This window comes from Alligator mississippiensis, chromosome 2, assembly GCF_030867095.1.
Source record: "Alligator mississippiensis isolate rAllMis1 chromosome 2, rAllMis1, whole genome shotgun sequence".
Taxonomy (NCBI): Eukaryota; Metazoa; Chordata; order Crocodylia; family Alligatoridae; genus Alligator; species Alligator mississippiensis.
The window spans coordinates 173,615,942-173,641,208 of NC_081825.1; the positions used below are offsets into that span (position 1 = coordinate 173,615,942).

The following is a 25,267-nucleotide window of genomic DNA, read 5'->3' on the forward strand; positions in this document are numbered from 1 at the left end:
GCTGATATCCATTGTAGGCTGTTTGTTACCCTTCATGTGGTCAAACCACTAAAGAAAGGTAGTCTCTTTCACACATACATATGCACATAATATTTATGTAGAAATTAAGAGATTAGCTGTTTTTGTAGGTATAAAAAACTACATTACTGAATACTCTGAAAATAAGCATTTCAGATTTATAAATAAATAACCTAAATAACCTAACCCCCTAAAAAATATTTCAGACTTTGGTGGCACTTTGCATATTTACACATTAGAAAATATGTTTTTTCACCACTTCTCTGTTGGAAATTGATGATTAGGCAACACTTACTCTGGCTTCAGGTGGTTTCAGGTGACTCAGTGGTTGTGCCTCACATTCCCTTCTCTACTTCTGGAATGCAGAAACAGGAATTTAATGACATCAAAGAATCCATTGCTGTGAGGTCAAAGCTGACTCCTCAACTCACCTGTTTCTGTGACAGGAGTCCACCCTGGCTTCACTGCACTGACACCTGCTTTCATCTACTCCAGCATCTCAGTAAGGACAATGACCCCTTAACAAGCCTACACCAATGTTCAATATCTTAGTGGGGCATTTCCTCCCAATATTTTGGCTTATCATGTCCTCATATCTCTTAAAGTGTAAATAAGTACCAGGCTGTGATCTCATCCCCTAAGCCAGAGCTTGGCAACCTATGGCCTGTGAGCTGGATGTGGATCACAGAACCTTTGGATCCCGATCATGGAGCTGTGGCTTTGGCAGCATTCATCAGTGTGGGGGTTCTCCTTGGTCTTCACCACACCTCATTTGAGAGCCCAGGGCTTTGCTGGAGATGAAGATTTGCTCACACTGGCTGCAGTTTGGTGGAATGGGCATTTGCCACATTGCGCTTCAGCTGGGTGGAAGAGAGAAGTGGTGGTGGTGAATATTGCCTAACCCTTGCTGATCTGAGCTGACCCTCTTCAGATGTCAGAGGACATTGCCGACCCCTGCCTAAGACACCTCTCGCTCTTTCTCTAGGTCCTTTCCTTTTGTGTGTCCTTGTGACAAGGTATTTCCAATAATTTGCAGGTCTGTTAGAATCCATGAGCGCTTCTGCCATGGCCTTCTCTCTAGGTGATAGAGGCCAGATCCATAGCTGATATTATTTTAATTACTTACTCTATAATACACCTGTTAAGAGCTCAGCCTATAATTTCAGATGTCACCTTCTGACAACTTCTGTAAAGTATCATGGATCACAGAGTTATCCTTGTTTGCCTCTTCTGTAGCTTTTTCATCTCCTATCCATAAGTTGCAGTACAAAGTCTGCAATCATTTGGAATATTATCTAAATTGGAGGTAAGCAAAAATGCTTATTTCTGATATGATACTTTTCCCAGAGCCTGACAAAGGGACTTCGCTCCTGAAAGCTTGCAGAAAAGGACAATTTTCTTGTAATTTCCCAGTTCGGCTAATAAAAGGTATCACTTTGGAACCAAGAGTTCTAGTTTTTTCTATGTCTTATTCTGATATGGCTTTCATGTAAAAAATGCTGAAGTCTGTAACATGCCTGTGAAATGTTCTAACAAAACTACATAATCCTTTCTTATATCTCAGAATTTTGCCTTATGGATACATATTTTTGCAACTCAAAATGATCCAGAGACAAGCGTACTTCCCCTGCCCAGTACTGGATCAACCTGAGCTCTGAGGAAACTCAGTTCTCAGCTTTGTGTCAGATCCCAGTTTTACTCAAGAAATGGCTCTGATTTTAATTTTTTCATCACATCCTAGATTTTACCCAATTTCAGCTCTTGAACTAAGCTCTGCTGCTCTCATCTAGCATTCCTTGAGACTACTTCCTACCTGGAGATCATGGTATGAATGATTGCTCCCTCCTCCTCATCTGTCAGATGTTTTTAGCACTACACAGCCTATGCCATGTTGTCTCTGTTTAGTTGTTCAAAGGGATAGTATTTATTTAGCTTGGAACCCCAACTTGGAGGATGATGTAATACTTGTAGCACTTGTGTACAGTACAGGATCACCAGAGAATCACATTCCCAAAGGACTTCTAAGCTGTAAATCTCAGATGTTTGGAGAAGCATCCATGAAAACATGTTACCTCATTTATAGATTGCAAATTAGCACTAATGAAACTTTGCAGCCCTGCAGGGTCTCTGGACTCCAGAATTCTCCCCCAGAACAGTTATAGGTACAGGATGAATTAATTTACGCAAATATTCCCTTTCTCAAATGATGTGTGTCTGCCACTTCTACTCTCCAGGACCCACATCTAAAGATGAAGCTGGAGACTGCTATTCATTTCATAAATCCACATGCAATTACCAGTCCTCTCATTTATTCAGCTACTGCTAATCTAAGACTTGACTGAAATATAAATATACTGATCTCCTTTAGCTCCGTGTACCACAGTTTCAGCTCCTGTAAATTGTTCGAGCTCTAATGATTTCAGTTGCTGTATACCAACTTGCCTTAGGAAGGGATCAACACCATTGCATTCAATTACATTTTTCTCAAATGATTGCACTTTGAGCTGAGTGAAATTTTCTTGCAGACTAGTATGCCTGGCTTTAATGTGCGAATGCGCCAAACTTGAGCTAGGCTAGCACTAGCTCTTGCCAACATTTGAGCTGCTCATGAAAAGTGCAACATGAAACAAGGCTCTGAGTGTAATCTTTATTCATCCTATCAGCCAGGGGTTCAGGATGACTGACAGCAGAAGCAGTGCAGAATTAAAGGCAAGTACAGAGTACAGTAAAACCTGTGTTACCCAGCATGAATGGAGTAAGAAGGGTTCTGGCTATCAAAAAATACTGGTTATCAGAATTAATGCAGTGGCGGCAGCACTGGGTGGTGGATGGCAGTGGCAGCCACCACTGCGTGCAAACTCCTGCCTCCTCCTCCACGTCTGGCCGGCTTGGCGATCCCTGTGCAACCTGCTGCCCTCCGACCCTGCCCCACCCCCACAAGATGTGCACACCAGATAGTAGAGTATTCCATTTAGTAAAAGGTCAGTTACAGCTTTTACTGAATGTTTCTATTTTATTCTTTTTATACATTATTAGATAAATGGTTTACATCAAGCATACATCCATCACACCTTACCATTTGCTGATTAATGCTCTCCATAATTACATTTCCACATACTTTTCTATGTGCTTTCTGTCAGGTTTTGGTTCTACTATTTTGCAAAGTTTCCTCTTGATTCATCCCATTTGGTGCCATGAACATTTACTATTTATTGAATAATAAACATATTTAGTTACAGCTGCACATCTACGGTTTCAGGTTTGCTCATGCCATCCTACATGCTTTCCTATCTACGACAGTCATTAATTCTATTTTTATCCATCTCAAAATGTTCTGGAATAAATCCCAAATGTTTTGTTGCACTGTGTTGTATTCCTTAGAATGATGTATCTCTTTTAATACCTACCACCTCTGATTAAGGATTTCAGGCACTCACGTCAATTGTTTTCCATCCTTCTCCAAGCAATCACATCTGTTCTTACAGTGAAATGCAACCTGAGGCTCTGCTGAGATGAGAGGAGGAGAAAAAGGAGTTGGAAGTGGATCAGCGACCCTCCCAGGAGCCAAGCAAGTTTTTGTGGTGATCTCCAGTCCACAATGGCTCCTCAGCTCTTACAGGCCATTCAAGGCATCCAGACCCTATTGTTTTGCCTCCCTCCCAATTTCCCAGGGGCCCAGCAGCAACCTAACATGTACTACACCCACCTCCCAGGAGCCCAGCATGACTACCAAGGCTGTCCCATCTGGCTCCCAGGTGTCTGCCTCACAGCTCCTTCTTCCCCTTCCCACTTCCCAGAGCTCACTACCTCCACAGCCACCCATCCACCAAGGAGTGTTGGTGCTCTAGAGGCCAGCACCAACTTCAACCGATGTTCCCTTAAAGCTCATTTGATTCAAACAACTCAACTCCCCCCATTCCTGAGAAATTCCCCCATGAACAAGCCCTACCTCCCTAGATCCCTCCACAACTGCATCTTCTGCTCCACTGGCCTCCCCCAGGTGTCTCAGGTCTACGCCCTCCACCCAGCCAACCGTGCCTCAACCCTCAACCTCCACACAATCATCCACCCTGGCATTATTAAGCAAAGGGGCGGCTGCTGAACAATAGGTAGGGGCAATAAAGGTGGATGAAAGAGCAGGCTGCAGCTCAGAAGAGTGTCAGGTGATGCTAGTCTTCAGCCTTAAAGAACGATTTCTAACTCAGTTTGTTCCTAGACCCCCCACTCAGAATGATGTCTTGGTTTCCTCACTCATCATGTCTCCAGATTTCTCTTGCTCCTCCTGACCCTAGTTGGCACCTTAATCCCTGAGTGGCCAAAGACGTGGTTGCCCAAGACCCACTTGTAACAAGCAGGCACCAGCAGTAGAGTGAATTCACTCCAAAGAAAGGCACCTGGCGACAGGACAGTACTCAAATGATGGAGGGAAACTCTGCAATAATCAAGGACATGAAGAATAGAACAGAGGAAAGAGAATGATGGAAAGAGCTCGGAGAATGAAGATCTTATTAAGGGGTTTCCCTGCTTATTCTAGCTCCTGGTATGCTGGAGGAGCTGGGGTGGACCTAGAGGAAGGGAGATGCTCTGGCTGGCAGCTGGAGCATTTCCCTGGATGACTTAACCTCCAGTTGCTCCGGCACATGCTCCTGGAGTGTGCACCATGCCCCTTTTTTTTGCCACAGGTTTTTGTTGTTGTTGTTGATGCTGGGAGTTCCCAGTGTCAAGAAAACGGAGACAAAAAAGAAAGAAGAAAAAAAAAATACCAGGAGTTCCTGGTATCAAATTTTGGTGCCATGCTGCCAATTTGCAGTGCAGAGCACAGTTGCACATGCACCATGTGCAGTTTGCAGCACCTCAAATAGGTTTGAGGCACCGTAGGTTGCACATGCACACTCATCTGGACCTACCCTAAGTGCTGATCTATACAGTTTTTTGATCAACACATCAAGAGTCATGTTGTAGGTGGTACAGATTGATTTGTTTCCATCCATGTGGATCTAGATTCATGGTCACATAAAATCCCAAAGTGTGAGTAATAGCTTATTTGACCCATGGGTGGAATTTTGCTTTCCTTTGTGGGTCTAAAAAACATTTTTTTTATGTGCAGAAGTGCTGTTTTAGGCAGCTATATACAGGTAGCAATGCTGTGAAGGCTGATATTCTGCAGCATGGGTATGCTGGTATGGTGCAGCAGGCATGATGTGCATTATGAACAGGGCTATACAGTCCAGTACATGGCCTGTACAGCAGAAGCCCAGGCAGTGTGTGATATGTGGTCCCCTAGATCTGGGCAGCTACTCAGAAATTAGGCAGCCCCAATATAGGCAATTTGATCATGAAGAACTCTGAAAAGCCTGAAAGAAATATTCAGCTCTCTTACAAGTGCATTAGAATTCAGCTACATCTGCCCGGACATGAGAATTCCTACACCTGGAATTACAATAATCAGATCTCAAATGTGTGTGTGTGGGGGTGGGGGGTGGGAATAGTGGGGCATAAGGAGAAAGTGAATTACCTGCTTTCCCCCCACCTCTTCTCTCCCCTTCCCTCCCCTCCCCTCTCCTCCCCTCCCCTGCTGAAGCCTGGAACCTGTCAAGGCACTTTTCCCCCTCCCCCTGGTTGCTCTTGAGCACTTAAGAGAGCATGTCCCATTCAATGGGATCATAAATTTGTGTAATTCATATGTCCCTGCCATTTCTGTTAGGACCATGCTGAACTCCATGGAAGATTCAAGTTTAAGCACAGATACCCTGAGCACTTGTGCATAAACAACTCTCCCTCCCTGCCAAGGAAACTCATGGAAAGGTATCAAGAGCATTTATTGACCTCAGCAGGCAAAAGGCAAAACATCAGTTTTTTTTTCCACAGCACATCCCTTGAACAGGTAAAGGAGCTACCATGCTGCTATGTCTAAGAACCATTGCAGAAACAAGAAAAAATCCCCCTTGCCAAAAAAATCAAGACCTCCTTCCCTCCCTCCCAGTCCAGGAAAAGGACACGTGATGGAAAGGTTCCTGTGTGAGAACTGACAGCTAGAAAATGATATTCAGAAATTTGCTTTTAGGAATTGGCTTGCAGGTAGAGTAGTTACTGCATTAGAACAATGATCCAGGAGAATGGCAAGAGTTAATTGGTTTCTAAAAGTCTGTTTGTGACAAAGTTTCATGTTCTCAGCCTTCCTGTGGGAAGCTAGCAGAAAAAACAGGCTGGGGAAACTGAAAAGGTACCACAGTATTCAATAACAAAGATAAGAGAATCTGCAGCGTTGGCATTAGGTCACAGTGACCAGCTGCAAACGTGGTATTTCTGGTTTTGGCGGAACAAGAAAATTAGGAGGCAAGATATGTCCAAATTAAGACACCAGTGAATGACCAAATTATGATGAATGAATGTAATATATTTGAGCAGAAAAGGGATATGCTGACAGAAAAGAACATGAACAGTATAATGACCACAGGCAACCCAATCAACAGTACCAGGAAATGAAGAGTCATCAGGAGGAAAAGAATACAAAAGGAGGAATTTTCAGAGCAGCAGGGTGATCTGGAGGCTGACGTGGGCAGAGGGGACACCACTGGCCCATCCCAGTCACCCTACAGACAAGGTTTGGCATTGGCCCTCAACTTCAAAGACTGCTGATGTCTGACATTCAAACAAAGAAGCACAAGGTTGCGCTCATGTATCAGCCAGACACACTGTTCTCCTTGTGACCCGGCTGGGGCTGGAATTGGTATTGAATTCTGTAATCATCTTGCTTGCTTTACTGCCACCTGCTGTTTGGAAGAGACACCCTGTGGTGCAGCACAGCTGAGAGTCACAGTGCCAAGAAAAGGCATCCATGCACACAATTCTGGACTGCTGGCTCTAGCCCCATAGATGCAGGCCCCCAAGTGGGTCCAGGACAGTCAGAATGGGAAGTAGAGTGCAACACACCAGCCAAGTGCAGTGTACCAGCCTGTTGGGGCAGGTGGTCACTGGGGCAGTTTCTGACAGCAGAGCTGGGTGACTCCAGCTTTTTCATGCCCTTGCTGGGATGCACTGGGGGAGCTCTTCTGCTCCCCATGGACCTTTCCTGGCGTGGGTCCTGCTGCAGGTGAATGGGGCAGCCTTGGAGGGAGGAGGAGGCTGAGTCCCAGATGTCACTGAGGGCTGCAGGTCCACGGTTCTTGAATCCTTGAAGGAGGAGACATGGCCTTCCTATAGGAGTGATCTGGGACAGAAGTTCCTAAACTGGTTTGACCTAAATTAGTTAAATCTGAAACTACATCCCACCAGGTTTATCTTAAAACAGTTTTGGTCAATTTGAAAGTGGTTTATGTGTAGTGAACTTCTGTTCTGTTACAGGTTTAAACCAGTTTCCGATCACTTCAACCAGTTTTTGTAACTTCTGTTCCTAGCCCAGAATCTCATGAACACTTGCTAAGGAGCTGCAGAAAGGGGGAAGAGGGAAGCGTGGGGTAAAGACTTACTCTTGCTGTGCCAGTAACCTCCCTTCTGTAGATTGGTGCTGATGGGGTTTTGTGTTACTTGATTTTTGTAGTTATTAAGAGGGAAGATGTAGTGATAAAAGTTATAATGTGTAGAGAGTTGGAAATTGGGAGATGGTCCCTCAGTTAAGGAGCAGCCAGCTAGTTACTTGCACTGAATGACTGCAGAGACTTGTCTCTTGCTCCACAATAAAGGTGTTGTTAGAACCTTCTGCGTTAAAATTAGAACCTGCCCCAAGCAGTCAGATGTTAAGACTGAATGCTGTCTCTGACCTGCACAACTGTTACTTGCCACTAGAGAGCTGGTGAGCAGAGGCATGACTAGGATTTTGGATACCTGGCCTCCATCCCTGCTCTGAGTGAGGGTGGGGTGGGAGAGTGGGCTGTGGGGGCACAAGCATGAAGCTGGGAGGTGGACAGGCATGCAGGGATAGGGGCTGAGGAACTTCCTCTGAAGGCCTCCTTGGTCTCCTTTTATTCGAAAAGAAAACATTTTTATTTCAAGTGAAATGTGTGTGTGTGTGTGTGTGTGTGTGTGTGTGTGTGTACATTTTCATCTGAAGGGAAAAAGCCAAAGAATAAAATAAAAGAAGTAAATAAATAAATACATATGTAAACATCTTGAATATCACATGCATAATTAATTTGGAATTTGGTCAGGCAGTGGTGTTGGCGAACTGTTGGAAGGGATCATGCTGGCACAGGTGGCCAGCAGTGGTGGGGAAAGGTGGGTTTTGTGATGCCTATATTTGCCCCTGAGCCCCTGTGGCCTCATCTCAGGTTGGGGGCTTCAGGGTGACCCTTGCTTCCCCCTGTCTCAGGCAGATGCAGGTGCAGGACAGAACAGCTGTGCTCAGGTCTCTGGTGTTCTCTGAGGATGGTGGGCACAGGGGAGGGAATGGCTGGGAGAGAAGACCTGATGTGCTGGTGGCTGGCTGGCTCAGGCAAACAGAGGCGGGGGGGGGGGGAGCTGCTGGGGGGTCTCTGGCTCTCATCATGTTTAGTTGATGTAAGTGATGTAGGATGGCTGACAAGAAAGGAGAAGGGGCTCATACCATAGGGTACAAGTTGTTGGAAGTATTGACATATCTGGGATAACATAGGCCTATTGCTACTTTGAATTCTGTCTCTCAAAAGTGCATTAAAGTTTATTAAAAAAAATTGCAGTGACCTAAATTGAGGACTGTTGATTCTATGGAAACATAAGAGGCAATTGATATGGAAAAGGACCATGTTTGGGTCATGACTCTTAAACACACAGAGATCAGAATTATGAAGTGTGTTCCTTCTTTACAGGCTCTTACTGAACAAAAATTAATGAGTTTAGAAACATGAGTGTTTATGCAGCATGGAAAAGGACACATCATCCCTCATCCATGGATGTATGTCTTCATACATTTTAATGATCTCCTTTGAGCTTGATTTAAAACACAGGACTCTTGAGATGTTTCAAAGATTCTGTCCCCAGGGTCATGTTTCATAATACAAAGCCTGGCTGTGCAAGCATAATGTTTTTGAACTGAGGATGGAAAGATGTTTCCAACCCACACATAAGTTATATCATTGCTTTCAGAAGCCATGAGATGAAAATCTTTCTTCACCTCTCACATTTGAATATAGCACCATCTACATCTTCTCTAAGGTTTTCTTTGCCGGTTTTCAGTGCCTTGGTTTCCTCCACTCTAGATCACTGTTATGCTGAGGAAAACCCAGAAGCTTTAGTTATTAAGGAATCCAGTTTTCTTTTTAGAGTGGAGAAAATCATGGGGAGCACATTATGCCCATTCTTCAAAGACAGCACTCTTTTCCAATCTGCTTCCTGATGCAATTCAAAGTGTTGATTTTTATCTAGAAATGTCCATATTCCTTGGATAGCAAGGAAACAGCCTTTGTTCATATGCACCAGCACAAGAGCAAAAGCCCTCTTGCTATTAATCTCTCTTTTACTCTTCTGTCATTTCCATGCCTGAATGGTCCAGTGAAGCCTATATCTCTCTCTCAGCTACATTGTCCCTATTAACATAGACTTACAGTATCTCAGATCTTGGGACTCCCATATCATGGGCTATGGCCCCAGCCTTCCTCTCCAAATTAGCATGAATGTCCTGGACCACTTTACAATTTGCATCTTTACTTTATATTTTTGCCTGGATAGGAAGGAAATAGCTCTTTCCATTTGAGTGGGGCGAGTTTGTTTATGGTCTTATTTATTCTGATCAGCATGGGTGTTTCTGAAAAAGTGAGAGGGAGAAAAAGGCAAAATGTGCCACAAGTGGTATGTAAATGAAGTGGCTTGAAAAAAGGAGAAAAAATAATCTAGAAAGTGTATTTTAATTAATTAGAATTAAATTAATTTAATTAGAATTTCAGCATATTTGATGGGGGAATTCAATTAATTAGATGGGGAATTAAATTAATTAGAATTCAATTAATTAGAATTTTAGCATATTTGATGGGGGAGCATGAATTTGCTTATTTCTGCTTGTTCTGAAATAAATGAAAAACCTTTCACTTGGAAGTGGTCAATCACAATACTTGTTTGGGGTTTGTTTTTTGGGGATTTTTTTAGTTTTGAGGATAAGCTAAACCAAATAAAAGCACTGATGTTTGAAATAAAAATATCCACATTGGGAAACAAACCAATAAAATGATGACTCTACAATTTCTTTATCTTGTTTACTGTGCCCCATTGTTTAGTGTCATCTGCGAATCTGGACGAGGTGCTTTCAACACCTTCATCCAAATCACTGATGAAGATATTGAACAGTACTTGCCCAAGAACATGTTACCTGTTCTTGGGTGATTTCACCAGGTGGTCACTGTTTATTACCTGTTACCTGGATCCTAAATGTATATGCCTTAAAGTTAATATTTATTCTCTTGTGCCTGTTCCTTTTTCAATAGGATGTTGGCTTGAGACCCTAATTCCCAGCATTCCCTATATAAAAGTGGGAACTTCCCTTGACAGCTTCCTGTGCCTGGTTCTGGGGTTGTGGGTTTGGTATATTAGGTGCACCCTGAGTGACCATTCCCAACTCCCAAGTACCACAGTCTCCTGTTTGGGAGCATCTCTAAATTATAACTTCTTTCACTACATGGACTTAGCCTCCTAAGCAGAACAAGGATATGGGTGTTTCCTTTCCCTCCCTCCCCCCCTCCATAGTTCAATGGCTAGTGCACTCATGTGGAAAGCTGGAGCCCATGGGTTTTGGCCCCTTCATGCAGGTATGGCTTGAACCAGGGTCTCTTTCACTTCCTATCACAGCACTCTACACCAACAACAGGCCAGGGGTTACTCATTAGGGTGTGCGAAGTTTCGGTCCATGATTCAATTTGGCAGACATCCAGCCTGATTCAGTGGCTGAACCTCTGAATCCAAATTGAATCAGGAGACCCTTTAATTTCTCTGAATTGAATCAGAACCATTCGAATTGATTTGGAGAGATTCGGAGAGATTCGGCGATTCAGACATAGACACAGCTTTAAATGTTTTTTCTACATATCTCAAGATACCAGGCGACTTATGAATGCTGTGATGCTGAGGTGGATGGAACGTCCTACAAGAGCGCAGGGGGCTCTCCAGTGTGCTCAGCAGCAGACCCGGAAGTGGACCAGGCACTTACAGGTCCCCAGCGAGCATGCTGGGCCACCCCCCCATGCCCTCCTAGCTTGGTGACTAGTGCCTCCTGGGTCTGGGGGGGCACTTAGGGTCCTCCTGTGGCTGATCGCTGAGCAGGGGGGGCACAGGCCCCCCCCCACACGCTTCCTGGTGGACACAGAAGTGGACTAGAACTGCTTCAGATCCACTTCCAGGTTTGCCACCGAGCTTGCGGGGGGTGGGGTGGGGAGGAGGGGGCTGCGCTCCTGTGCGACACTCTATCTGCCCCAGCATCGCAGCATTCACAAACCGTGCCTGATACCTCGACGTATGTAGAAAAAACATGTAAAGCTGTGTCTATGTCTGAATCACTGATTCTCCAAATCATCATCGAGTCTTCAGATTCATCTGAATTGAATTGGGGACAGTGATCCAAATCAACAAATCGAATCACTGTCCCTGATTCAGGCCAAATCTGAATCCATATTGAATACGGCCTGCTTTGCACACCCCTATTGCTCAAGATGTTCTCCAGCATTTCTTTTGAAGGTGAGCTGCTAACATCAGCCTTGGAAAAAAAAGAATGGAAAGCAGTGTAATTCAGGAAGGGTGGGTGAAGAGGGGGCTGGAAGCTTTGGGCCCACTTAGAGTATGGCCCTTGGCTAGAATCCCGGAACATTATCCCTTTCATGCTAACAAATAACTAACTGAGCCACATGCTCTCTGTCTAGGTTCCTTCCTTTACTTCAGACCTCATTTACCTCCCACAGACCTTCTTTTCATGGTTGCCTGGGGAGCTACCTTCATCAGCAACAATGGAAGGAGTGGATAATGGCTGACCTGTAGTGTGGTCACTAACATAGTATGTTTGGGAGTCAGGGAGACCCAGGTTCAAAATTGCTAGGTGAGTGGACCTAGAACCCAAGCCCTTCAGATTCACAAGTGGGTGTTCTAGCTTTGGAATGATTTGGGGGAACAGACAAGAAGTTTCTGTCACATTTTGGTGCTACCAGTCTGTGCACATATGTGGTTATCCAGGCATGCAGGTCTACTTATTTAGCAATAAAAAGTTGCTAGACAGGCAGGTACCAAAATTGCCCTGAAGAGTTTAATAAAAAGGCCACTTGGATGACTGGGGGAAAAAAAACAACCAAAACCAGAATGCCACCGTGTATGATTTTTGCAGGAATGGCACAGAAGAAAGTTGTGGTAGTGTAAAGAAGTAGTAACCAAGGTTTCTGAGGTCAGTGTCTTAACCACAGCCATACTTTTTTGTTAAAGAAAGGAAAATATGGAGCATATCCATAGTCTTAAAGATCAGAATGTACATGGATGCCGTTATAACTGGGCATATTATTATAACAATAAGATGGTGTAAAGGGACCATCTAGACTGTTGTTCCTTTGGGGCTCCCAGGTGGTTTATCTATATCCAAGGAGCAGGGGAGGAACAACAATAAGTCTACAAATTTAAGCCCCCAAACCTTTAGTAAACACTACACAACAGGGCCTTGGGCATCATCTGTGTGATATTGATGGAGTGAGCTCTTTTCTATGCCAGGTAAGATTTACATTCTGGGACCAAAAATAATTTGAGTGAAGTGCTTTAGTGACACTTCCCATCATTTTGCAAGCAAAACAGGGAAACAACAGTGAACAGAAAATGAAACTAGATGTGCAGTGTGTCAGACAATTTAAATTTGATTTGCAAACATTAATTCACTGTCAATAATATTTACACTATGAATAGCATCTAATGAATGAAGACTTCTGCTTACAAAATCCTATGCTATACAGCTCTGATTTAGTCTATAAGGTGAAAATCTACCTTGCCTCCTACAAATACATGAACACTTGCATTTATAATAAGTCTTTGCATTATCGCAGTCAATGTAGTAGCAAGATGACCATGGACTGCTCAGAGACTTCCCAACTATTGGCCAGTAGACATGACAAAATTCTTTCTACTCCACATTGTAAAGGTCAGACTGAGCTGCTGAACATCCTTAAGAGAACCAAATGAGCAAATGCTAAAGTTCATTAACCTTTGTCTTACTAAACATTTTAATTATGCCGATGAAAACTTGATCGAGTAGAAAGTTACAGTATATGTACAGTGTATGTTTTCCTGGGTCACCAACAATGTATTGTGTGGTGTTAGGCTAAAACCTGACTGTCTTCACCAACCCAGATTGTGTTTTTGCATATGAGACAAATTGATATTCTAAAAATGCACAAAGGGATGTTCTACAAGGCTGTCATTCAAGACACCTTTATCTCATATTTTATATGGCAAAAATGTTTTAAGGAAGTACTCATTTTTCCCTAGATTGTGCAAATGTTCAAGAGTATGACCTTTTTTCATTCATGGAGAAATCATAACAAAGTTCAAGAGAGCATAGGTACCCAACCCACATCAATGGAAATAAAGCAACTTTCTGTACTTCTGTTTGCATCTCTAGAAGCTTAAATACATTAAATTTTTTTCCCCAGATGCTTTGTTACTTTTTAAACCAGTAAATCTTTGGTTTAACAGGGCTGTCTGATAACTACATACAGCACCAGTCACAAGCTCCTGAAGGGAATGACCATAGGTGCTAAAATGACATGAATCTTCTAGGTAAGCATGGATAAAACACAAAGAATTAGGTTCCAGCCTGAGCTTGCCTCATCCCAGCCTTGAATCAGCAAAATCAAAGAGCATCTAAGAGGGTACACCTAGAGGAACTGTGAAGGGGGCAGAGGTGCTGTAAGTCCTCTAATTATGACAATAGACAGATGTCCAGAAAAAGGCTGAAGCTCCATGGAAAGAATCATTATAGATATGGTTCCAAGAGTTCAACAGGATTAGAAGAGCAACTCTGCATTGTTTTGGCATCAATTACACTTGATGTAACTCAGAAAGATTTCCTTTACAACCCCAAGGGCTAGAGAATTATTATTTCTCTTAAATGAAAGTTTATACACTGTAGAAATATTGGATTTGACTGGAACAAGTCTCATGGAAGAGGTGTGAGATGCATTTGTCTTGGGGGTAGTCCTTTGGTCAACAGATTGATTCAACAATATTTTTTGAAAAATGTCTCACACCTGAAACATTCAAATGGTTAAACAACTATGTTTGTGAATGCCATACATGTGATGTTATAGAAATGTGATAAAGCAGTTTTCTCTGGGCCAACTCTCTGGATATAAAGTTTCAGGTGGATTGATTCAGTTCTGATGAATATGAGCAAGTAAGAAAGAGAAAGATTTTTTTTCTTTCCAAAATTATTGTCATATTTTTACCCAAGCTTCACATTTACCTTGAGCTACCTCATTTCCTTGACATTGTCTGTTATACATAATATATATAACTTAATGGTTATTTCTGTAATTTAGAATTCCATCTTCATACTAATAGAAAAAGTGCTAGAAGGATGGGAACAGAAAACAGAACCCAAGTGACTGAGTTCATTCTATTGGGATTTGCCAGTTCCCCTAACCTGGAGATATCCCTCTTCATCCTCTTCCTGCTGATTTATTTTCTTACACTGGTGGGGAATCTTGGCATGATTATGTTGATCAACACCAATCCTGTTCTGCAGTCCCCCATGTACTTCTTCCTCAGCAATCTTTCTTTCATTGATATCTGCTACTCCTCCGTTATCACTCCAAGGCTTCTGTATGATTTCCTAGCAGAAAGCAGAACCATTTCCTATACTGCCTGTGCTGTACAACTGTGGGCTTTTGCCCTTTTTGTCTCTGTTGAGTGTTATCTTCTGGCTGTGATGGCATACGATCGCTTTGTGGCCATCTGTAACCCTCTGCTCTACACAGCTGTTATGTCCAAGAGATTCCGCATTCAGCTCGTGGTTCTCTCCTACCTCACGGGCTTGGTGAATGCCCTTGTCCAGGCCAGCTCTACATTTAGACTTACATTCTGTGGTCCCAATGAAATTGACTCTTACTTCTGTGATGTTCCACCATTGCTGCATCTCTCTTGTTCAGACACCTACGTCTCCGAAGTGGTGCTTTTTGTCCTCTCCTCCTTTGTTGTGATAGGGAATAGTGCAATTGTTCTCATTTCCTATATTTACATTGTTACAACCATCCTGAATATGCGATCAGCTGCAGGCAGGCACAAAACTTTCTCCACCTGTGCCTCCCACCTGACAGCCATTGTGCTGTACTATGGGACATTGACCTTCATGTATGTGCAGCCAGGGGGGATGGATGCAGTGGAACAAGACAAGGTGGTTTCTGTGTTTTATACCATTGTGATCCCCATGCTGAACCCCCTGATCTACAGCCTGAGGAACAAGGAAGTGAAGGATGCCCTGAGAAAGCAGCTAGGAAGGATAATATTTCTCTTGTGACTGCAATTTAATGAATTTGCTTGTTGATGGCTGTATCTTTCTAGTTGTATCATGATTTTAACAGTTTTTGGTAACCAGAAAGAGCTGGTAAGGGTCAGTGTTCGGTGCTGGCGTATGTATTTATTCAAGTGACTAGCTAATTCCCTGTCAAGAATGATGGATTTCAGGGACTGTTTACATACCGCCCCCCCCTCGCCCCCCACTCACCCTTTGGGGCCAGCCCTGTAAAGACTCCCTCTACCGCTGCTGCCACCACCACCCCTTCCTCCAGCCTCCAGCGTGGAGGCTCCCTCCTCCCTCCTGCCTCCACCTCGCAGTAGGGCTTCCCCCTACCTCCCCTCCCCACTCCCCTCCCTCCCTCCCTGCTGCCTCCCCCTCCCTGCCAGCTGTTGTTGGAGCCAGGTGGTGAGGGGGTGCCACCACTATGACCCCCCCTTTCCTCCCCTCCCTGCTCCTCTCCCTTCCTCCCTGCCAGACACCTCCCCCTCCCTGCTGGCTGTTCCGCAGGGTTTCAGGGGGGCACCGCCACCATGGCTCCCCACTTCGCAGTCAGGCAGGGAGGTATGGGGAAGCCCCACTGCTTGGGTAGCTGGGATACGTTCACTACCCCCATAAACTTCTCAGCAGTGGCTCAAACTTGGGCCCCCATAGCCCAGGCCCACACAGCCAATTGCTGCCTGCCTTCTCGGTGGCGCATGCACAGTTGGCCAAAAGCATTATGGACAGACAGACACACAGACAAACAGATGAAGCCCTACATATAGAGAGAAAATGTACAGGCTGTCTTTAAGAATAGGAAAGTCAGCTGGCTTGTTTAAAGGCCAAATTGGATTTGGGAGATGTCTCTTCACACTTTGGTTAACCTCTGAGTTTCAATAGGGCAATTAAAGTGAGAATAGCCAAAAATACCAGAAGGGACAGATATAATGGGAGATCTCCCAGCCAATCACTCTCTATCAGGAAGTTCAGTGTATATCACTCCTTCTGAGATGGCCTGGATGGATCCTTATACTGGTGTATCTATTCTGACTCAAAGATAAATGTTTTTGTGTTCTTTCTCTATCTTGTGTGTAAGTACTACTCAGGTGGGCCACGGTCTGTGGACATTCTTAAGTGCACAGATTTATCATTGTTCCCTTATGCTCCTTCAGGTTTCCATTTTCAGACACTGGGGATCCCTCTATTGCCTTCCTGTTATATTGTATCGGAACATAATTCTTGTATGGCATGAATGTCTAGAGCTGGTTAGAGAATCATGGAGACAAGAGTGACAAAGGAACTGGTGGTGACTGCAAAAAGCAAACTCACAGTTAGGTTTAGAAGGATCATCTAAATCCTTCTAAAGGGATTTAGGGAAAGGGGAGAGGGAAGGGGAAAGTGGAAGGGGAGCGGAATAGCACAATCCTGGGGCCTGTCAGAAGAGTAGGCGAAGAGCTGGTATATTGTGCCTCCCAGATGTCTTAACAAGCCTTTTCCCAATCTTAACAAGCCAGAACAAGTAAAGCAGCCTTGAAATTAATCTGCCTGATGGTGGACCCATCCCCAGCAGTTCTGGAGAATAGGGGACTACACAGGTGGCTTAATACTGCTATTGCCAAACTCCTTAGCTTGAAATAAAGAGGGAGTCTAAGTTCTGGGCCTTGTAATTGCACAGAGCAGGAACAAAGTGGGAATCTGCTTTGATATCCTCTTAAGTTCCTCTTAAGATCTGACTTATTTGGTTACTAGAACTCTGCATGAGAGAGAGTGTAAAAAGTGTACAGAGGCCAGATCTCCAGCTGCTGTAATTGGCATAATTTCATTAGAGTGAAGCCCAGATTCTCTGCTGTTTTAAATAAACACAACTCAACTGGAGACAAATTAGCTTTGCAGATTTACACTGGGCATGTTGAAATATGAATTTAAGCGGGCTTAAATTTAATGTGCATTAAACTAATGCCCACTAGGCAGGTTTTGATAGGTGTATACACGTGGTGGACCTTGGGACTAACTTTAGTCCCAGGTCAATCCAGACCTGCTATGTGCCCCTGTGGCCACCAGGAGTAGCTCCAGCCTCCACACACACAGCTGCCAGCATTTGGCACCATGCTGAAGCCAGAGCAAGCTGCTAACACTTGGCAGCTATCTTAAAAACACACCCTCCACACTGTGACCTCTGGGCTGAAGCTTTCTGTGTCACAGCAGCAGCATGGCACAGACATAGGCAGCTTGTGCTTGCTTTACCCCTGCCACAGCTGTGCTTCCTAACCCTGGCCACCTCAGCTCCTGGCCCTGGCACCCAGGGACCAGCTCCCTTGCTCCTCAGGGCTGCTGCAACTGTCTTGTTTGCCCACTGCCAGTCCATGTGCCTAGTGCTCACCCACCTTGCAATGCCCAACTATCCCACCTGCTTCAGATGCCTTCTGGATGACTGGACATTGGCCTTCCACAGCCCCTGCCATAGTGCAGCTGCTGCCACCAGCCACAGTGACCACAGGCTCCACGACACCCCTGTTGGGACCACTGTCGGCCTCCTGTCCCACCAGCCTCACTGCCTCTGAGCCCACCACACCAGCCAGAACTGGTGGCAGCACATTTTGCTGCAGTAATAGGATGAGGATCAGTGGGTCACCACATTCTGGATGACCTGGGCCACCTTTGAAGACCTGTTGTGCCAGGGCATGGAGGTGTGCCAACCTGTCCCTGCTGGCACCCACCTACCCTACTGCCCACACACCTAGTATTCCCTGCCCACCCTGCAGCACTACTCCAGGACACACACATTTGTAATGAAAAATCTTTATTCCTCTCATAAGCCCCACCCTATGCTCACACCTCCCCCCTCAACCAAGAGAGCTCCCTTCCACCTGCCTCCCCAACACAGAGCCCCTCCAGTACTCTCCCCATCCACCAACAGTAAAAAACCCTTTTACCACATAGAAAACTATACACATGTTGGAGTCTCTGTCCAGGTTCCAGAGTGGGGGCTGTGTGGTGGGCAGACAGGGCAGAGCTCGGTGCCATGTGGCCAGCACCCTGCCTGTGGATATTTCCCCCCCAGGTCTGGAGGACGAGGTGGAGGCCAGGGGCTCCTGTGGGTGGGAAGCGGTGGAGATCCTCCTTTGAGGCCTACTCAGGTGTCTGCTGTGGGGCAGAAAACAAGACCCAGGGGCCCTGTGGGGCTGGGGGCAGGGGGCACACATAAGGGGCCCTGGGCATGGGTTCCAGTACCTGGCCTGGCTGACCAGTTGCTGTTGGAGCAGCTCCACGTGACACTACTCCAGGGCCTCCAGCCAGGCACAGTGTGCCTGCTGTGCCCAGTCCCATGCCTCCTCTGGGGCAGTCTCACAGGTGACATCTTCCTTTCACCAGGCTAGCTTCTATGCTTCTCATGCCTACTGTCACACCCCCTCCCATGCTGCCCAGTTCCCCACCACCACCACCAGCCACTAGCCACTGGAGCAGGAGGGTCCAGTCCCTGGAGCACTGCTTGGGCAGCCAGGGTGCCCAGGAGGCTCCAGTGGCTGGTGGAGGCAATCCTGATGTGGCACTCCTGCAGGGCCCTGTAGCCTCTCTCCCGCATCCAGCTGTTGGCCCTGCAGAGGCAAGAGACAGAAGACTTTTGTGGGAGTTTGTAAAATTGCAGAGATGAGATGCTCTGCACCAGAGTCCCTGTGCTGCCTGGCCTCAGATCAGGGGTTGGCTGTGCTCAGGTGCCCAGGGACCATAGTAAGTATCAGCCTGGCAGGCCTGGGCCCAGGTGGCTGCTACCCATGCCCCCCATCCCTCCTGGCTCCCCTGGGGCTGGTGGGCCTTTGGGTGCTGGCTGCAGGCAGCCTGGCTTCCCTGCCCCCTTTCCAGGGTGGGACAGTCCATGCTGTTGACAGCACCTGCTGCTGCAGCTCCAAAATCTTTCTCCCCTCTACCCCCCAGAGACCAACTGCTCTACTGCACTGCTGAACAGCTTATGGCATCTGGGCTCAGGGCATGCAGGGTTCCCATATAACTGGGGTGAGGGGCTGGCTGTGCCCCCCACCCTTGCAGCAAGGGGCCTCTCCAGGGAGGCATCCCGGGCCGGCCCTCTGCTGCACTGCCCTGTGACCTTAGCAGGCCCCTGCTGTGTGTGCCCCAGACAGTGCATGATGAGCTGTTTGTAAAGGGAGAGGGTTGCCTAAGCCATTACGTTGTGCTGCTGATGATCTTGCTGGTGCCCCAGGCACACCTGTGGTCCTGATTCTGGACCCTAAGCTACAAAAATGTGGTGGGAGGGGGCAAGCCCACAGTATCCAATGCCACTTGGAGGGATACCTGTCACAGTGCTACATGTCCTTGCCCCTACTGCTGAGGATGACATTGCCAAAGGCATCAGTGACTTCCTCGGTGTGTGAGAGGACTGTGTCTGCCCCACTGTGGAGACACAGGCTGCTTAATAAAGTTTTGAACTATGTCCTTCCACTCTGTGTGCTGTGGGGTGGGAATCTGGGTCCAGGGGAGTGCAGGTGGGCCAGGCAGGGAGTGGGGGCAGGGGCAGGGCACGGGCCAGGGCAGCGGCAGGGACTGGAAGGGCCCTCCCCCAGTGCAGGACTTATCATGTGCCCAGGGCTGCTGAGACTGGTAGCTCAGCCCTGGGCTCCCTATCAGTGATGGTTTCCAGCTCTGCCTGGTTTCCATGGTCTGCAGTGAGCTGCAGGCCAGTTCCTGGCCAGGGTCCCCATGGGGAGAAGCTGGTAGCCAGTAGTGGTATGGCCTTGTAGCCTCATAGCAGGGTGTGGGGCTGAGCTGAGGGTGAGGCAGCCATTGGGCAGGGCTCCCCAAGATGCTTGTGGGTGTAGCAGCTGAGAAGGTGGGCAGGTCTGGGTCCCTCCTTCAGTCACTGACATGTCACTGGAGTTGTCAGGGTGGGGTGCAGGCAAGGCTGGGCCGCCCCTGCTGGTGGCACTCGCAGGGGTGTGGTCTGTCTCCTGGAGCAACAAAGTGTGGGTCAGCTCCCTCATGAAGGCATGGTCTTATGGGCATGACCACACTGACGATTGAAGTCAGTCACAGCCACGCACTGTGCCCGCAAGGCCTTGGCCTGCATGTGGCATGGCTGCTCTGTCTGGGAGTGGCCTCACACACACATCCTGGCTGAAATGCCCCCATAAATGCAGGCATCTCCACACCAACCCCATGCAAGCTGCTTTTGGACATCAGCCCCTCCCCCCACTCCCCAGGGTGCCACGAGGTTGTGTACCTCCTTGCAGGTCCATTTGGGGGCCTGGGCACTCGGGATGGGCATGGACAAGTGGGTGGAATGCCAGCCTGGCGCTGTTCCAACCAGACTCAACCTGCTGTGGAGGGGCTTGCTGGGGCACAAGGGTGCTTCAGTGTGGGGCTACCCAGCAGGCAGCCCCTGCACTGAAGTACCCTCATGCCCCAGCCAGCTTCATCAGTGTCTAAACATGCGTTGCTCTGCACTAAAGAATTTTGCCATCGGATAGTATGTGTATTCACAAGTGCTAACCTGTGACAGAGTTAATTAGCTTCCTGTGGCCTAATATGGCCACACACATAGATGTTGAAACTTCACTGGGCACATGTGCATTTGAGTGTGACTAAATTTAATATGCATTAAGCTAATGTGGATTAAATGATTTTTCACAGGTGTCTACACGTGCACAGACTTGGCACTAAAGTTATTCCCAAGTCCCTGCAACTCTGCCATGTGCCCCTGTGACCACTGCCGGGGGGAGGGGGGGGGGAGCTCCAGCCTCTGGCCACACGACTGCCAGCACTTGGCATCCATTTTAAAGCCAGAGCCAGCTGCCAGCACCTGGCAACCATCTGGGAAACTCTGAACCCTGGCCAGTGCCTTCCCTGCCCAGGAGCTTTGACCAGCATAGGGGCTGCATGGAGCAGCTCCCTACTTGGCCACCCTGACTTCCTGTGCAGGGCTGCTTCAGTCTCTGCCCCTGCCCCTATCCCTGCCCCTGCCCTTGCCCCTGCCAGCAAGGTGCAGCGCCCCACTGCTCCAGGCCAGTCCCTGCTAGTGATGACCTCTGCCCTGTGCTCCTGATGGCCATGGTGCTGGCCCTGCTGGCCCTAGTACCCCACTCCCCCACCCAGGCCCCAAGACAGCTGCACACCAACCTGGGGGGGGGGGGGCAGGGCACTGGCTGCGGGAGGCCCTGCCTGACCCCCTTCTCCTGCACGCCCCACTCCAGCCTGCCTGCCCTGCCACCCACACACCCCCTACCTCCTGTCCATCCCCAGAACCACTCTCTAAACATGCACATGGGTGAAACAACAAACTTTCATAGATTTCATAGACATTAGGGGCTGGAAGGGACCTCATGAGATCATCAGGTCCGGCCCCCCTGCCATAGATGGGAAGTCAGCTGGGATCAAGTGACCCCAGCAAAAATATATATCCACTTGTTTTTTGAAGAAGTCCAGAGGAGGTTCTTGCACCACCTCTGGGGGAAGTTTGTTCCAGACCCTGGACATATGCACCATAAAGAACTTTATTCTTGTGTCTAGTCTAAATCGGCCTTCCTGAAGTTTATGGCTGTTAGACCTTGTTATCCCTTGGGGAGTTCTGGTGAACAGCTGTTCTCCCAGGTCCTGACATACCCCTAACCAGGTCCTACAACTACATACTTATGTAGTTGTAGGCTGCCACCAAGTCCCCCCTGAGCCTTCTCTTCTCCAGATTGTAGAATCCCAAGTCCCTCAGCCTCTCCTCATACGGCCTTCCCTCCAGGCCTTGGATCATATGAGTGGCTCTCCTCTGGACTCTCTCAAGCTTCTCCACATCCTTCCTGAAGTGGGGGGCCCAATACTGGACACAGTACTCCAGCTGCGGTCTCACCAGGGCTGAGTAAATTGGGAGGATGATTTCCCTGGTTTTGCTTGAGATGCATCGGTGGATGCACACTAGAGTTTGGTTAGGTTTGCCAGCCACAGAATCACATTGGTGGCTCATATTCATCTTGTGATCAATCAAGACCCCCAAGTCCCTCCTTTATTACCCTCACAACACCCACCCCCATCCCCATCCCTCCTTCCTCCCACCTCAAACAACAGAGCCCCTCCACCACTGTCCCCACCCACCAACAATAAAAAACCCATTTACAAATGGGAAGCTATGTACCTGCCCACCTTCTTACAAATGCGAAGAAAAACTATATACAAGAGGAAAACTATTAACAATGTTTTGGGTCTTCAAGCCCAGAGTGGGGGGCCATGGTAGTGGGGCTAGGGCTGGGTTCAGGCTGGCCCTCTAGTGGCAAGGCAGACCGGGCACTAAAGTTAGTGTTGGGTTGCATCTACATGTGCGTTAATGTGCATTAACTAATCATGCCTAAATTTAATACCTGCATTTGCAGGTGTCAAATTTAGGCACAATTAGCCTAAATTATTTCAGATTTAGGAGTACATGTATAGACGTGTGCCCATAATGTGCATTTATTTAGGCTAATGCTCATTAATGCATCTTGTGTAGACATGCCACTTTGGAGCTAACTAGGCAACTGCATTAAACCTCTCATGAAGATGCACCCAGTGTCACCAATACATGAACTAATGACTACAGCTCTTAATCCTTAATAATACTTGGCCTTCTAATTTTGTGATCATAGCTGCTGAGCATGTTTCCTGCCTGATTGATACTTTGCCTTCCCAGTTTCTGTCTTTTTACCATACTTTTGTCTCCTTTTTACTGTGCTTTGATCTCTAACAACTTTCTGAGACTCTGGGTCCTTTCTTTCTTCCTCCCCGTGCGCTTCTGTTTCTACCATCTCTTTCCTTAAAAGACCCTTGCTGACTTTTATGTGCTTTGGATTAGGTTTATCCTTGTTCTCATTCAAGAGAATGAGGTTTAACTTGTATAATGGAGAGATAAATTAAAAGGGAAACATAAATGGGATGTCATATTTAGTGATTTTACTCAAATACCCTAGGACAAGTATATCACACTCATTTGAGTTTGTAGGCCAGATCTTAACCACGGGGCTTATTATATGCCAGATGGCATTGTAAGATCCCTTTTAGTCCTACTTTCCTGTGACCCTAGAGCTTCTGTACTAATGAAAGGAACAATTTCAAATGGATTTAAATTGACAAGAGGTGGCCACTATTGCCACTGCTGTTCGGTCTCTAGACTTGGAACATCTTGCTACTGCAAAAAGGCAGGATTCCCAGATAAAACAAATAAAGTACAGTTCCAGAATGAAACATTAAGATAGCTCTTTATACAGATGATGTTCTACTTTTTGTAAAAGACCCTCTTTCCTCCTTAAAAGCAATAATATTCCAGACACACAGATTCTGCTCAGTTTTTACATATAAAATTAATTATGGTAAGTCAGAAATGTTGAATGTGGATATTTCTGAAAAACTTAAGCAGGAATGTGAAGACTTTTATAAATTTAAGAGGGTTAAAATTAAATGAGAAACTGGCCATTAACTTTACAGAAAAGCATGAGGACCTTTTAAACACCAATGATTTAACAGTGTGGTTTAAATAAACTTTCTCAAACAACGTGTATGCGTGCATAGGTTTCTTGGATGGGCACCACTGCCACTGTTAAAATGAATAAATTCCCAAATTTATCTTTTATTTTATCAAGTATTAACCTATGTGTATACCAGAGAACATGTTAAAGACTGATCCAGCTTTTCTGAAATTCATCTAGGAAAATAAGAGGCCATAGGTGAGCATATCAGCAGTACAACAGGCCTTCTAAGATGTGAAGAGTTGCAACACCCAATATAATGGCATATCATCATGCAACACAGTTGAAAGGTATACATTGGTGTATGGAACCTTATTCAAAGATGCAATTGCTATAGAAAGTTTATGGTGTGAGGAAACAGTTTTATTGATGTATGTTTTGCGATACAAACACAGGCCATAAAACTTTCAACATGCTGATACATGAGATGCAGAGGCTGGCTGGAGGGTGGTAATTACCACATTTCAGAAGACTCAATTAATCAAATCTGCTCTGATGCACTGTAATTACAGCACATTGGAGCAGCTTCCCAGCTCATGTACAGGCACGCAGAGGTACCAAATTTAACACGTGTAACAAATGGTGAAATCACCTTATTTGAGAGAACAAGGTCCCATGGTGAACTCAGCCAGGCATCAGCATGGGACAGCATGGCTCCTGGGAGACCATGTCATACACCAAATGAAGCCCTCTCCAGACTCAGCCATTTTTATGTGATAAGGGCAGATGAAGCCTGCTCTGGAGGCAGCCATTTTGGGGAAAAGGGAGCTATGAGAGAAGCCCAAAGGCTGAGAGAGAGAGCTTGGGCACAGCATCCCATCCTCAGAGCTGCCAAAGCCTGAGGAAAGCATGAGCTGTGCTGCAGGCTGTAGGGTTGGGAAGCCCAGTTGCAGCACCTCTCTTTGCTCCTTTTCCCCCGGGAGCCCTGCCTCAGCTGCTCAAAGGAGCACCTGGCCCTTCTGGAGACCCCCTACCGAGGATGACTCCATGTGTGGGGTGAAGAGTACTGGGAGGGGGGGGGGCGGGGCTGGATTGAAATTGATCCAGCTCACCATGATCTCTTGGATAGAAGCAGAGCTAGGGGATGTTAACCGTGCTCACATAGGAAAGGGCCCCTTTGAGAAAGAGTTCGGACCTGATAGAGGGGGTGAACTTTGACTGCCTGGCAAGCAGGTGGGTGTGAGTGTTGGCAGGGGTTTGCCAGAGTTCCAGCCTAAACCTTGGTCGCAGTGTGTTAGGGGATGAAGGTCTGGGCGGGGTAAGCTATTTTACAGGAATTTTGGGGAGGGGTCACTTGCCTGCAGCACAGCAACCCCTGGGGCACACCGTGTGA

At 46.6% G+C, this 25,267-nt stretch overlaps 1 protein-coding gene across 1 annotated transcript; it reads left to right on the plus strand.

The window, feature by feature from the left end:
• The first annotated feature begins 9,744 nt into the window (after positions 1–9,744).
• LOC102570471 (olfactory receptor 9S13) lies at positions 9,745–15,460 on the plus strand. Its single transcript, XM_006263042.2, has 2 exons — positions 9,745–9,761; positions 14,539–15,460. Exon 2 carries the CDS (start codon positions 14,654–14,656, stop codon positions 15,458–15,460), a length of 807 nt encoding a protein of 268 aa, XP_006263104.2. The 5' UTR covers positions 9,745–9,761; positions 14,539–14,653.
• The last annotated feature ends 9,807 nt before the right edge of the window (positions 15,461–25,267 follow it).